Here is a 15,571-nt window from a genome sequence, read left to right on the forward strand (position 1 = left end):
CCCAAAAGATTCCAAGGTTCTAGCTTCTCTACCTGCAGGTGCTGAGGCATAGTCTCTGGAAAGCCTGGCTCTTTTGATTGCGAATTCCACCACCATGGAAATTTCAGCTAAAACAGCATTCAAACTGCAAAACTGCACAGGTGGTATATGCAATATTATGCCCATGTGGAATGATCTATATTGGCAAGACAATAAGAGTGTTTAATAAACGCAACATTGAGCACAGAAACGCTATCAAAAGAGGGACAGTAGATAAGCCGTTAGTGACACACATGCTTGAACAAAAACATGTTTTAAACAACTAAGATGTTTAATTCTTTTAAGAATAGACACGCACTGGAGAGGAGGAGATGTGAATAGATTATTATTACAGGCAGAACAAAGGTTTATTTTTAGGTTTAAGACTGTTAAACCATTTGGTTTAAACCAAGGGAGTGACCTTTCTGTATTTTTATAAAAAATTTTTTATAAAGTTATATCTGTCTTTTATCACACATATTTTCAGTTTAGATATATTTGTGGATTATTTTATATTTTTACATATATAAATGTATATGTGTAAAAAGTCTCCTATAACTTGCATTTTGATTGGGATTATAATATTTCTCGGCCACAGGATTTTTAGTCTTGAAAATGATTTTGTCAAGGTTCTTTTTTTAAACGTTTCAATTTCTGATTTAGTTTTATTTGCCTTAGCTTCATTTTTTTATTTGACCAAGGTTCAGTCCGTTTTCCACAGTATTGTGGAAGTTTCTAAGGCACAGCACTGTTATAAACTCAATTTTTAATCTGGATAATGATTGGTTCTAGGTTCACCTTTGAACTGTCTGACATGTATATAAAGGACCAATCAGATAGCACGTACTGATTGGCCTAGGAGTGGCCTAGTGGTTAGGGTGGTGGACTTTGGTCCTGGGGAACTTAGGAACTGAGTTCGATTCCCGGCACAGGCAGCTCCTCGTGACTCTGGGCAAGTCACTTAACCCTCCATTGCCTGCCGCATTGAGCCTGCCATGAGTGGGAAAGCGCGGGGTACAAATGTAACAAAAATAAAAATAAAGGACCAATTAGTTAGCATGTACTAATGCTGCCAGTTCATTGAATCAAGTGAATCTGTTTGTGTGAAGTAGTGGAATAGGTAAGTCAGAAAAATTTTCTTCCAAATTCAGTGGTTTAAGAGAGAGATAATAAGGGATGCGCTCTGAACTAAGATGTTTTGGAAGGGTTACATAAGTACATAAGTATTGCCATACTGGGAAAGACTAAAGGCCCATCAAGCCCAGCATCCTGTTTCCAACAGTGGCCAATCCAGGTCACAAATAACTGGCAAGATCCCAAAAAAGTACAAAACATTCTATACTGCTAATCCTATACTAATGGGTTTATTCCTGTTAGCTGTGGAAGAAATATTTATCAGCTTCTGCTGTTCAATTATTCAAGTCAGTTAAGAATAGTTAGGTTCTTACTAAAATTGAGACAGTCTTGTGGTAGATAACTTTGGCTGTAGAGCATGTTTTGCCCCCGAGCATGTTTTGACCTCTTGGACATTTTTAAAGTTTAAGCTTGCAATTAAATAGCTTTGTTTTTTAAGGACTCCTTTGCATAAAATGAATATGAAACGTTATAACCCAATCAATGACATATGTTGACATCTTACCTTGAATTTTACTTTTCAGATGGTTTGATTTTTACTATTAGGGGTATACTGTGTTTTTACCCCTCTTAGGTATGTAGAAGTCTATCTCTCAATGTGAGCACACTAACATCTACATTATATGAAATAATATTTGACATCCCAGCACACTAAATTGTCTGCTTTTGCTTTCACATATGTTTTCACCATGTGCCCTCCTGTTATCAGTTTGTAATGCACATGGTTTTTAATTTCTGTTTTTATTAATTTATGATTACTCTTTTTATTAAAGTGATTTCATTATGATTTGTAATAATTTTATGGGTTTAGGAGCCAAATGTATTAGTTTTAATGTTACCCATTATTTATTCATGTTTTTAAGTTTTAAGGAACATTGTACATTTTATATGACGCTTATATATATATATATATATATATATATATATATATATATATATTCTGATTTTTTATTTTGTAGGTCTTTTACCCCTGACGCTGCCCCAGGACGAAACGTGGCCACGTCGGGTAACTGTTTAATAAACCATTTCTTTTTTATTTACTTGGGGGGTTTTTTTGTATGTGATCTGCTTTTACTTTGTTTGGGTGTTAGATTATAACTGGCCATCAATGGTTTATTATTTAGTTCTCATTTGTATCTTATTTGTGTTACTCTGCTCTTACTTGGTACTTTTTTTATAGTATTGTAAACCTTGCCTGCCGTTTTACTTATTGTAAGCCACAATAAACTTGAGTATGTTTGGGATAATGTGGGGTACAAATGTCAAAATAAAGAAAGAAATGAACAGAACACTGGCAGATAGGTACATGTGTGTGCAAATGCCAAAACTCTAGCTACGCACTGTTCTGTAAATATGTGCACATCTTCCATAGCATGTGCTTTACAGGTGGAAGTGCACATGGGCAGAGTCTGAGTGGGACTCATATTTATTTATTGGGATTTTATTAACCACCTTTATGAAGAGATTCACCTAAGGCGGTGTACAGCAGGTACAGTTTAACATAAAACTTACAATTTTGTTAACAGCATAACAATAGTAAAATAACCACGTATAAACACACATACAATAAATGAGATAAACTTGAAAATAAAAACCTAATAATAGAACTACTGTGAAACAGTATCAAAAATATTCACACAACAGCACTGGAATTCAAACACCAGAGATACAATACAATGTCAGAATAATACTAATGATACACCTAATAAGCATGTATTAGAACATTCAACTAACAGATATGATGCTAAAGATTTTCTACAATACAGCTTACCATATAGCTGAGGACCAAGTTCAGATATATGATGAACAAAATGTGTGGTGTAGAGTCAGTTGGGATAATTACATGGTTAGCTAAACTCAAAGCAAGTTCTGTGTATAGTTAAGCAAAAGATAAGGAACTGATTAAAGTTATGGCATGTGTAGCAAGCCAGTCCGGGTGTAGAATGAGTGTATAGTCAGTCACCCTATGTATTAAAGGCTTGGGAGAAGAGCCAAGCTTTTACCTGCTTCCTGAATTAGAGGTAGTCTTGACTTATATGTAGCCCCTTTGGGAGTAAATTCCAGAGCGTGGGGACTACTCCTTAGAAGTCTCACTGGCGGGTATCACATCATACAATTTCTTTTGACGAGGGTACAGATAATGATGATCCTTGAGAGGACCTTAGAGGTCTCAAAGGTGTGTAAAGGGCTAACTTATTCTTTAGGTACTCTGGCCCATTTGGTCTGAGGACTTTGAAAATCAAACACACAGTTTTAAATTTAGCCCTGTAATGTACTGGTAGCCGGTGTAGTTTTAGCAGAAAAGGTGTGATATGATCACGCCACTTGCAGCCTTCTATCAGTCATGCTGCCGCATTCTGAATTAGTTGGAGCTGATAAAACTCTTTTTGGTTTGGCTAGTATACAGGGCATTACAGTAGTCTGGTCATGTTGTTATCATGGCATGAACCACTGTGGTCAGACTCGTCTTTGTAATATATGGAGAGAGATTTTGTAGCTGCCATAGGTGTGAGAGAGAATTTTTGAAGGGGTTTGCATTTGTGGGATCAGAATGAGTGATGAGTTTAGCAGTATCCCAAGATTTCTGCCCTGTGATTTTAAGGGGCGCTTATGCTTCCCAAAAGGTATTTTGAAGTCAGGTTATTTGTCCACTTGTGTTTATACATGTAAGTTATAGAATGCTACAAGTTAAGCGTATATCTCCAGTATCTTGGTGCAAACATTTACACTAGCTCTATGGTTGGCATGAACCTAACCTCATACATGTGTATATACCCAGTTATGCTTGTATTCTGTAAAGGAAAGTAGGCTCCAATCAGCTGTCCACAAAGCACTTATATATAGTAGCACTGTTAGAGAACTGCCCTGCATATGTTTACATTTTGTGAAATAAAATTGCTCACTTTTCATTATTGTTCTTTCTTTTCCTAAAATTCTATTTGTGAGGGTGTTACTAACTGGGTAATGGCACTGTATTCATAATGTTGGTCCTTCAGGGTTTGTGGTAACCAACCACAACACAGTATTTTTCAAGAATAAGCAGAACTTCTTTCTTCAGATGATGGTTTCATTTGCAAGTGTTTACCCACCAGTCTAACTTTACCTGGATCAAGCAATGTAGTGCTGGAGTCCAACAATCGGTTTGGCACCTGACTTAATTAGATATGTGGATGGCAAGTTCAGGATCAAAACTACTATACATCCAAATTATCCACTCGAAGTGAACAAACAATCACTCACCTTTCTTCTGCATGAAGATGAAAAGATCATCCAGGAACTCCTTCCGTTTTGGGTCACTATCCAATTCATAAAGCTGGAGGAATATTACAAGAAACCAATGAATAGCAATGTTATACAGAAGAGGGTACAATACCTAGGTCTTACCTCTACAGTCACAAAGGCATAATGCCCCCGAGTCTCATGCTATGAAAAGACTAATAAAAAAGGGTTAACATTTTCACGGTAACAAAATACCTGCCATCTGCCTTTGTCTCCAATCTTAGAGTAGTCTTGCCTGCCATTAGGAGAGGCTGAGATCCACATTCTAACACACACATCCATTATTAAAAATATTCAGAGTTTTTAAAATAAAAAAAAATCATGTACTACCTCCAATTCTGTCAAAAATAATAATAATTTCAAAAAGAAAAACACCACAAAAGTAAACAAAAGCAATCAGGTCAAACCTTGGCAAAGTCACGAGAAGCTTCCCGTCCTCGACCTCCATCAGCATCCTCATTCCACGGCAGATTTATGTTCTGAAAAGAGAAGCAAAGAAAGTATTTTTTGTAGGTATTAATAATTCTGCAAAAACTATCAGGTAGCAAAAATATGAACTAATATTTTCTACTCAAAAACCAAAAACTTTTCTATGCCACAGGACTCCACCTTTCTTGAAGGTTTATGTGTACAAAGATAAATTTTGAACAGAAACAAGAACTTCCGCCTGGAATAAAAGAAGAATACATTCCAGAACATTCACATCTATGGTCTTCAAATAAGAATGAATCTGAAAAAAAATTCATCCGTCTGTCATCATGTTTCCCCTGACATATTTAGCATCCCATCCACAATAAGGAGAATCTTACCTGATAATATTCTCTCTTTTAGTCCCAACAGATGAGTCCAGACTAATGGGTTATGTCAGTCAAGTGATCCACAGATACAATTAAAGGCACTCTGGATACACATGAAGGTGACAAGAAAAGAAGAAGAGAGCTACCTGAATCCAAATATATACCAATGCTAGTGGTTAGGGTGGTGGACTTTGGTCCTGGGGAACTGAGGAACTGAGTTCGATTCCCACTTCAGGCACAGGCAGCTCCTTGTGACTCTGGGCAAGTCACTTAACCCTCTATTGCCCCATGTAAGCCGCATTGAGCCTGCCATGAGTGGGAAAGCGCGGGGTACAAATGTAACAAAAAAAAAAAAAAAACATACCCAGAAAATACTATGAGAAAAAGAAACAGAAGGATATAGAAATGGAGTCTTTACAATGAAAATAAAAGTATGAATACATTAGTTTCCAAGATATGACAAGGTAGTCTTTAATCAAAGAAGCCACAAAGAATACTTAGAATAGAAATAAAATGAACAAGCACTAAGGATCTTGAAGGGTGAGCATCTGGACTCATCTGTTGGGACTAAAGAAAATTATTAGGTAAGACATAATTTTTCCTTCCTTGTCATCCCAACAGATGAATCCACACTAATGGAACGTAGCAAAGCAGTACTCCAAATAGGGTGGAAGAAGTGAATGATAAGGGACAGAACAAACCGAAGACTAGAAATTTGCTCTCTGAACCAAAGGTGTCAGATAAAATTCTGAGGAAAAATATCAGAATGGAAGAGGAACTAGCGAGGGCCAGCCAATCCTGATAGGCCAAGATAGAACCAAAGTTCCAAAAATAAAATAATTCATCTTCCAATGGAAAAAGCAGATCAGGAAGGATTAGAAGCTATTTGAAAATGACAACTGAGTGACATACATGACTGTGAAAGAAAGGACATCACACATCCAAGGCTTAATCAGCCAATCATATAGAGGATAATGTCAGAGAACTGATCGATGAAACAGTGTTAAATGAATACAGGCAAAAATAAAAAACAAAGGCCAAGCAACACTGGTTCTAGGAGAGGAAGAACCTCAAATATAGATAGGTGGAGGAAGCTAAATACAGCCTCATAGAGACTAACCCTGCTGAGAAGAAAGGTAAAAACAATGGTCTATAACTGAAGTGAAGACTGCAGTACCTCAGGAGGCGGTGGGGCGGAAGGGACTCAGCCACACTGAGTACTGCCCTCATGAGTAGGAAAAACACCCCAAACTCAACTAGTAAGAGGTCTGAAGACTTTACCAGGAGAAATATCATAAATACCTTGTTTTAATTTATGATATTGTGTGCTCCAGTCTCTGGAACCCGTGGTCTTTGTTCCCACTTTTCTTCTCGCTCCACTGATAAGTTCTACAGACAAGTTTATTCAGAAAATCAGTGTGTTTTCCATGCCCTCCAATTTCAGCATTTTATTTCACCAATGCACTAAGAGAGAATTTTGTCTCTGGCAGTATTATTCTCTGCCCATATCCAGCAGATAGCTAAGACCTGTCACTTCTTCCTCTATAATATTAGCAAAATTCGCCCATTCCTCTCTGAACAGACCACCCGAACCCTCGTCCACTCACTCGTTACCTCTCGTCTTGACTATTGCAACATTCTCCTCGCTGGTCTCCCGCTTAGCCACCTATCCCCCCTTCAATCTGTCCAAAATTCCGCCGCACGTCTTATCCACCGTGTGAACCGATACTCTCATATCACCCCTCTCCTCAAGTAGCTTCACTGGCTCCCGATCCGCTACCGTATACAGTTCAAGCTTCTCTTACTGACCTTCAAATGCACTCAATCTGCAGCCCCCCATTACCTCTCTACCCTCCTATCCCCCTATGTTCCCACCCGTAACCTCCGCTCTCAGGGCAAATCACTCCTATCTGTACCCTTCTCCACCACCGCTAACTCCAGACTCCGCCCGTTCTGCCTCGCATCACCTTATGCCTGGAACAGACTTCCCGAGCCCATACACCATGCGCCCTCCCTGCCCATTTTCAAGTCCTTACTCAAAGCCCATCTCTTCTCCCTTGCTTTTGGCGCCTAACCACCTTCCCCATTCATGATACCTACACTGACTACATAGTTTGTTACCTTTAGATTGTAAGCTCTCTTGAGCAGGGACTGTCCTTCCCCTTGTTAAACTTGTACAGCGCTGCGTAACCCTAGTAGCGCTATAGAAATGCTAAGTAGTAGTAGTATTGTTTTTCATTTCAGTGATTTTTTATTTCATTTATTCTCCTATTTTCTTTGCCCACTGGAGTGTTTGTCCAACCTCAAATGCAGCAGTCACAATTTAAAAAGAAAAAAAAAACACAACAAAAACAAAAACAAAAACTGCAAAAGGTTACGGTGGGACTTCAATTAGCAACCTCTGGTTCTCTGACCTTGCTCTCAGCAGGCTGCTGCACTGCTCCATATGGACATCTGTGTAGCCATTTTGTAGTATGGGCGTTCCTATGCTGCCATAAAGTTGTCCATTTGCCTTGTTTTTCCCCGTTTATAGTTTGGACGTTTCAGTTTATAAAATGGATGTTCATGCTTGATATAGTCAGCACCTGACATCTATTTCTCATGTATTTTAGAACAGACTATATATATGTCAGCAGATGCTGTTCTAAAATACATTAGACAGACATCCACATCTGAAGTACTGACTTGGATGTCCTTACCAAAATTCTGCTCCACATCTATCAATTCTGTCTTTGCTAGACTGTCATTTTTACTTAACAGTGCGAAAAGCAGGTTTGGTGCACCTTACACGCAAAGCCTTGTTTTTATACAGCCAAGCTCTCTGATACGGATCAAAATCAACTTTCAGGGACCCTTTTATTATGCTGCATTAAACAGCTAGCAGGGTTTTACTGCATGTCTTAACGCATGTGAAAACAGCCAAGTATAAACACCACAGTACAAAATCTGCACTAGCTATTTAATGTGGGAATGGATGGGTCATGGGCATGATGGAGGCAGTGCAAAAGAGTAGCCTGCCTTGACAGCGAACAGGCAGTTCATCTCGCTAGCTGTCATGATTGCTGACAGTGCAGCTGCACTTACTGCCATCTCAAAGAGTAGTACCGCAATACCCTGGGTTAAAATCCTACCCCTGTGCATATGTACCTCCCAGTACACATCCTAACCCCCTCCCAGGATCTATTCGGGGGTCTTCATTGGAGTTCCAGTGGTCCCAGACAGGAGCAGTCCTCTTCTGCTCCCACCTGGGAATGTGCTGGGATTTAAAATGGCCCCCATGATTCTGAGCAGTAGTTTAGCAGTAACTACTAGGGGCATCCTTCTGTGCCTGAGCCACCTTCCAAAATGCTGATTTTTGCTGCTGTCAAATGTCCCACCACCTCTCTATCACAGGCAGGGCAAAATTAGCCTGCTGCCTAAGACATCCTGTGCTCACCACTGGTGCCATCGTGCCTGCCATGCTCCAGCATGGTCTGGCTGCATGGCTGCTATCACCTCCCCCCCATCCCCCCCATGCACCTCCTCTTCCTTGGGTCTGTTCCAAAGCTTCCCCCCTCACACCCAGCTAGAACCACAGCCCTGACTGAAATAAGCTGGCTGCAAGAGACTCCTGAACTGCAAGGTTGAAGCTCTTGCCACTAGGCTCCAACTACCTTTGGTGAAGCTCTTCCCTGGAATCCCTACAAAGAGAAGGCGCAGTAAGTTGGGCAAGCCGCCTTACTGGACCCTCCACTTCTAGGAGGGAAGGGGGAGGACAAAGGGACCATGACCAGATACTGGACAGCAGAGGGAGGGCAAGCCCAAAATGGACAAAAGTGGAAGGGCCACCAAGGTGGTTACCTCAACTTATAAAGTCCCATCTTGGCAGGGAATCCATGACTTTCATTCCTCGACTACAAAGCCCACCAGAGAAGGCCTGTAATTTAGTACTGGCCTGGATCTACATTCACAATCAGGCAAAAGTCCATACACCAACCGTGAGAGTGAATTCTGCGATACTGACCAATCCAGGACATGGGCCTTGGACCCTAGACACAGGAAGCAAGACCTCTCAGAAACACTGCACTATTCCAGACATCAAACCAGGACTGCACCAAAACTCAGTGTTCTCTGCCTCCATCTGCCAGATGGAGGAACACAACCCATTAGTCTGGACTGATCTAGCAGGAGGATAAGGAATACCCTTTTATATGTGTAAGCGGTATCTGATTGGAAGCCAGTGAAGTGACCTGAGGAAAGGGGTGATATGAGTATATCGGTTCAGGCGGAATATAAGATGTGCAGCAGAGTTCTGAACGGATTGAAGGGGGGATAGATGGCTAAGTGACACTTAAACTTTTAAAATGAAGGAACTAATAATGCTTGATAAGTAGTCTTTAGATGCCTTTATTGCAAAGGAAAACTTTTTGCATAAATGGGATTTTTTTTAAATAAAGAACTTATCTGATACAAATCAAATGTTTTCTGAAATTGCATACAACACTATAGCTTGGGATGATGAAGTGACTTCCGGGCTCTTAAACTATGTAACTTTGTAAGTCTAAGTGCTTTGAAAATACACTTCCACAGGTATCAATAAATACTATTTTAATCAAGTAAAGAATACTGTTTCATTTTTCCTTTTAAAAAGTAGAATCAATGGCTGCAAACATTTGCTAAATTTAATCTATTGCATCTTCTTTTTTCCCTTCACTTAAAAAAAAAATATATACCACCACATGATAATCCTCTTGGATTTATTGTTTACCATTTATTAGGTTTTGATATAACACCTTAGTTGCATATACAAATCAAAGCAGTTCACATAAAAATCCAACTCTAAAATGAAAAAGAACTCTATAAAAATGATTTAAAAGTGAATAGCTTTACATCTTTACATCTATGAATACAATAATTGATGTTTTAGCAACACTTAAAAAAATAGATTGATTAGAACATGAGATTTCAAAGAGAGAGAAACTTACAAAATTCTACGGCAAATCTTATAAGGAAGAGAACAAAGGATATTAGATAGGGAAAGGTCTTCAAGCTGAATGCATCATTTGGATAGACAAGCCATATAGTTATAGACCTCATAACCTTAGAATATCTGCTTGAAGTAAAAACCTCTTTATCAAACATGAGCACAGATCCAGGCATATATATGCAGCAGAATTTTACAAAGCTTTTAAATATGTAGATCATCTAGCCTAATGCAAGCAATTAATCAATCTACTAGCATTGCTGCTAGTAAAATGACCCCAAGATGAGGTAGGATAAGGCTGGTAGGAGAATGAATGTGAGCATTTAAAACAATATGGAGGGTACGTTTCCTTTAACTCAATCTCTTCACTACCACACCACTTAGGGGAAGATGCACTAAAAAAAAATCGTTAAAGCCCTTCCCTTACCGATTCCTTAGCGAATCGGTAAGCAACAGGAATGCATCAAGGAAATCGCATGCAAATGAGCTGGTTGCTGCTAGCTCATTTGCATGGGATTTCCTTCCAAGCCAGTCGGCCAGCTGAGCATGCGCACAGCAGCCAAGCGTTATGCTGGCTGCTCTGCACATGGCAAGGACGTCCTTTATGGATGTCCTTCACCAAAAAAAAAAAAAAAAAAAGACGTCCCTGACGAGCAGTAATTGAAGATAAAAGCAAAGAAGACTTACCAAAACTTTCCAGTGGATATTACAGATTTTTAATACAGAAAACTGGATTTTCTTTACCCATCTGTCAGTTCCCCAAAGATTTTCTAGTACTTCAAACCCCACAATGGAAAGGACAGGGGTTAATCCTCCGGTGACCAAAATACCCTGTTTTTCTAATTAAGCATTCTGAGCAGTTACAGGAAACTGAATGTTTTTCTGTAAACAAATCCAGAGAAACCTGGCAGTTGCTAATGTATTGTGCAAGTCAGAACATGAACAACCATGCCATCAAACCCTGAAAAATGTTCCCTCACTTGCTCATTCACTCTTTCGATTATGCCCCTCCTCCAGGTCTCTCTCAGCCAATCGCAGCGCGCTTAGCTGTCACTGGTGTCAGCTAAATGCCCTGTGATTGGCTGAGAGGCCATGGGCAATGATTAAAATTAGTAGTACTACTACTACTACTACTACTTATCACTTCTATAGTGCTACAAAGCCCTTCACTTGTATGGAGAAAGCTGCAAACGTCCAAGTGCACGACAGGGACGTCCTTTTTTGTTTTTGTGCGTGAAAGACATCCATATTAGGCACTTTAGAAGGACATCCCTGATGAGCACTTGGATATTTTTTTTTTCCAGATTGTCGTCCTTCCAGCCTCTTCCCCATGCTCCTCAGAAGGAAAACAGCAGCCGAAGAGACCCTGCTATACCACCCTGTGTGGGGACAGCAGAATCCGAGGCACACAAACCCTCCAAACTACCCAGAATTCCAGTGGCCAAGACAAATAAGCAGCGCAGGAAGAGAGAGCATCCTCATAGCCCGTCTGATCGCTGCTTCTCGTGTTTTGCAGAGAGAAGGCAGAGTAGTAGCCCTTCACTTAAGCCGCAAACGTCCAAATGCTCGTCAGGGACGTCCTTTTTTGTTTCTGTGAGCGAAGGACGTCTATGTTAGGCACTTTAGAAGGACGTCCCTGACGAGTTCAGCTCTGCAAGAATTTCTTTTCCTTCCGATTCCCTCACAGCAGCCCCAATGAGAGGTGCAGACCTCCCGTTAGGTTTTCCATGGTGAGGGGATCGGAAAACGGTAGTGCATCTCATTGTAATACGATTTTTACACATTATAATACTAATTTGCTCATCTGCATTCCGTTTTCGTTAGCTGCTACCGTGACAGGAAAATGGCTCGGAGAACCCTTTTCTGCATGTCCCAGTTTACTACTTGCGCGTTAAACTGGCTAGAACCAGTTTAAAAACCACGTTGCTGGCTCGTTAAGTTTAGTGCATCTGGCCCTTGATCTCTTTACTGAATGCAGTTCCCAAAATTCTACAATATTTTTGCAAATGTTTTATCCCTAAAAATAGAGGAGCTGACCATATGTGGAGACCAGCGACTGTACAGACAGTCTTCCTTGAACACCAAGGTTATGAAGTCACTTCTTCACTGGATACAGAAAAAAAAAAGCTTGGACATAATCCATTGGCACTACCTTCTTTCAGACTAGTATTCTCTAGAGAGTTTGTGTATAGCTTCAGACCATTTACAGTAGTTTAACACCAAGAATCTAAGCAAGCGGCATGGAATTTAAAATGTTTAAAATCAAAAAGGGTACCTTAAGGCTATTGTGCTCCCTTTCACCTTGCTTTTGCATTTAATATTGAACCCTTTACATATGATATCATAAGAACATAAGTGTTGCTATACTGGGCCAGACCGAAGGTCCATTAACCCCAGTACCCTATTTCCAACAGTGGCCAATCCAGGTCACAAGTACCTGGCAAGATCCCAGAACAGTAAAACAGTGGATTTTCCCAAGTCCATCTTAATAATGGCTTATGGACTTTTCTTTTAGGAAGTTATCCAAACTTTTTTTTAAACCCTACTAAGCTATCGCCTTTTACCATGTTCTCTTGCAATGAATTCCAGAGTTTAATTACATGCTAAGTAAAGAAATATTTTCTCTGGTTTGTTTTAAATTTACTACTTAGTAGCTTCATTGCGTGCCTCCTTTGTTGTCCCAGGGATAACTGGAGAGTAAACAAGCAATACACGTCTACCGTTCCACTGCACTCAGGGGTCCTTTTACCAAGCTGCTTTCAGTGGCAAAGAGCGGGGTATAAATGTTCTAAAATAAATAATAAATAAAATAAAAAGGGCCCTGTGCTAGCAGCGGGGTACCTTTTTGCCATGTGCCACGGCCCTTTTTAACGCAGTGGGTAAAAAAGGCTGAAAATAGCGAGAGGGAGCACTTACTGCAACCCACTGAGGTGGCAGTAAGGGTTCCTGCGCTAACCTGGTGGTAACTGGGTAGCACACGGTACTGCCCGATTACCGCCAAGTTAGCACCTGCTAAAAAATAAAGACCTATTTTCCCCAGTGCGGGAAATGGCGGGCACAGGAACTATCACTGGTGCCCGTGTTGGGCCAGTGGTAGCTCCAGATTAGTGTGCGGTAAACCTGTGTTGGGCATACCGTTGCTTTGTAAATGGGCCCTTCAGTACTTTATAGACCTCTATCATATCTGAAACTGAAGAGCCCTAGCCACTGTATATTCCTTCCTATACTAGACCTGTAATATGGCTCTGATGGCCCTCAGTATTCCTTGTCTTGCTGTTATTAGAATTCCTGCATGTAAGCTACAGTGCTTTCTCAGTAAATGGAAAGTACATGTTACATGTCAAGGTGACACTTAGGAGGAACTGAGACTATGCGGCCCATATATGGCAGATACACATGGATATAACCTTGGTGGTGATGAGAGACTGAGGACTCTGCAGACTCCAAGATGTTCCAACGGAAATACGTGTTCAGAGAGGAAGGACACCGGGTGTTTCATACTACTTATATGCTATATGGTTTTTACACACTGTGAGCATGCGCTACTGATAAGGAATTAGCCAATTGCCACAAAGTATGCATGTGAACACAAGTAGGAGAGGATGGTAGAATACAGGAAATTGCCATTTTTGTATATTACTATATTGTGTGATGGAAGGAAACAGGAAAATCCATATATGATCATAAGTTAGTTTAGGAGAAATCACATGATTTAGGAGAAACGAAACTCTCAACAGTATATTGTGATGGCTAGGAAAGTTTTGCTCAGCAGTTTTGTTATTCAGTCTGTGCGTCTGCCTACTGGGTGACAACCTGCTCCAGAGAGAATAATTATTTTGTATTGGCTTAGTGAGATACCAATAAAGATTTGTACTGGTTGTGCCTATATCTAAGTCTGATTGTCTCTCTTATTCCAGCCTCTAGGGCTGAAGTGTTTTCCCCTCCCCAGGGGCAAGGGACAGGATTACACACCACATCAGCCTTTCCTCCTAGGGAAGTCATCCCATCCCCTTTATCATTTTCGTTGCCTTCTCTGTACCTTTTCTAATTCCACTATAACTTTTTTGAGATGAAAACAGAATTGCACAAAGTATTTGAGGTGAGGTCGCACCATGGAGCGATACAAAGGCATCACAACATTCTCATTTTTATTTTCCATTCCTTTCCTAATAATCCCCTACATTCTATCTGCTTTCTTAGATGTCGCTTCACACTGTGCAGAGGGTTTCAAAGTATGTTTATTGCGATTTGATAAAATTGTTTTTGCTGCAAAGCAAATCAAAATGATGCACAATCTAAAGAGCCAGCAAAACAAAGCAAGGGAGAATTCCATTAAAATATAGGATAGAAGCCATCACTCACCATAGCCATTCCACACCATTTTGCCAAACATGCTAGCCGACAGCAAAAAAACACTCCATAAATTAGAAAAATCACTCAAAAGCTAAAGAAAAAAAAAGATGTATAAGATCATTCAGATCTTAGGAAGAGAGAAAGATTATTCCATAGGAAAGGGGCCAAAAAATAAAATGCACCCTTTCAAGTAGATTCCCAATACGCTTGGAATGGGTTGGGTAAGATAAGCCTGTAGAATGGAGTACACGAGCAGGAGAATATAGTATGGTCAATCTGGCTAAATATTCTGGGACACTGGCATAAAGGGTTTTGTGGGTCAAGGTTAGAAACTTAAATTGAATCCTCTGGTTCACTGGAAGCCAACAATGACATCTAGATCCTTTTCCTGGGTGGTAACTCCTAATGTGGAACCCTGCATCACTTTAGGTTCCTCTTTCCCACATGCATCACTGTGCACTTGTTCACATTAAATGTCACCAATCATTTGGATGCCCAGTCCCCCAGTCTCATAAGGTCCTTTTGCAATTTTTCACAAATTTCTTATGATTTAACAACTTTGAATAATTTTGTGTTCTCAGCAAATTTAATTACCTCACTAGTTACTGCCATCTCTAGATCATTTATAAATATGTGAAAAAACAGCAGTACCAGCACAGACCCCTGGGGAACCCCACTATCTACTCTTCTCCATTGAAAACACTGACCATTTAACCCTACTCTGTTTTTTCACCTTTCAACCAGTTTTTAATCCACAATAAGACATTACCGCCTATCCCATGAGTTTCTAATTTCCTCAGGAGACTTTCACAAGGTACTTTGTCAGAAACACACAGGGCAACCACAGAACTGTTGTGGGGAAGATAGAAAATAAGATCTCTTTGTGTCAAGACGATGACCTCTTATATATGTCAGACCTAAACAGCTCTCTTTACCTATTCTATCTAATTAGACCATAAGCCTCTCTGAATTTCATTGAAATGGGTGGGATATTAAATGTCTAATAAACCTGAAAACCTAGAATATT

At 40.0% G+C, this 15,571-nt stretch overlaps 1 protein-coding gene across 2 annotated transcripts in view; it reads right to left on the reverse strand.

The window, feature by feature from the left end:
- Positions 1-15,571, reverse strand: part of ARID3B (AT-rich interaction domain 3B) — a 237,685-nt gene that overhangs the window by 112,586 nt on the left and 109,528 nt on the right. For both annotated transcript variants that reach the window (XM_030187552.1, XM_030187545.1), the window contains exons 3-4: positions 4,839-4,910; positions 4,393-4,465 (exon numbers count right to left, since the gene is read on the reverse strand). In XM_030187552.1, coding sequence (XP_030043412.1) covers positions 4,393-4,465; positions 4,839-4,910 — 145 coding nt within the window. The remainder of the gene's footprint in view (positions 1-4,392; positions 4,466-4,838; positions 4,911-15,571) is intronic.

Source organism: Microcaecilia unicolor, chromosome 1, assembly GCF_901765095.1.
Source record: "Microcaecilia unicolor chromosome 1, aMicUni1.1, whole genome shotgun sequence".
Classification (NCBI taxonomy): domain Eukaryota; kingdom Metazoa; phylum Chordata; class Amphibia; order Gymnophiona; family Siphonopidae; genus Microcaecilia; species Microcaecilia unicolor.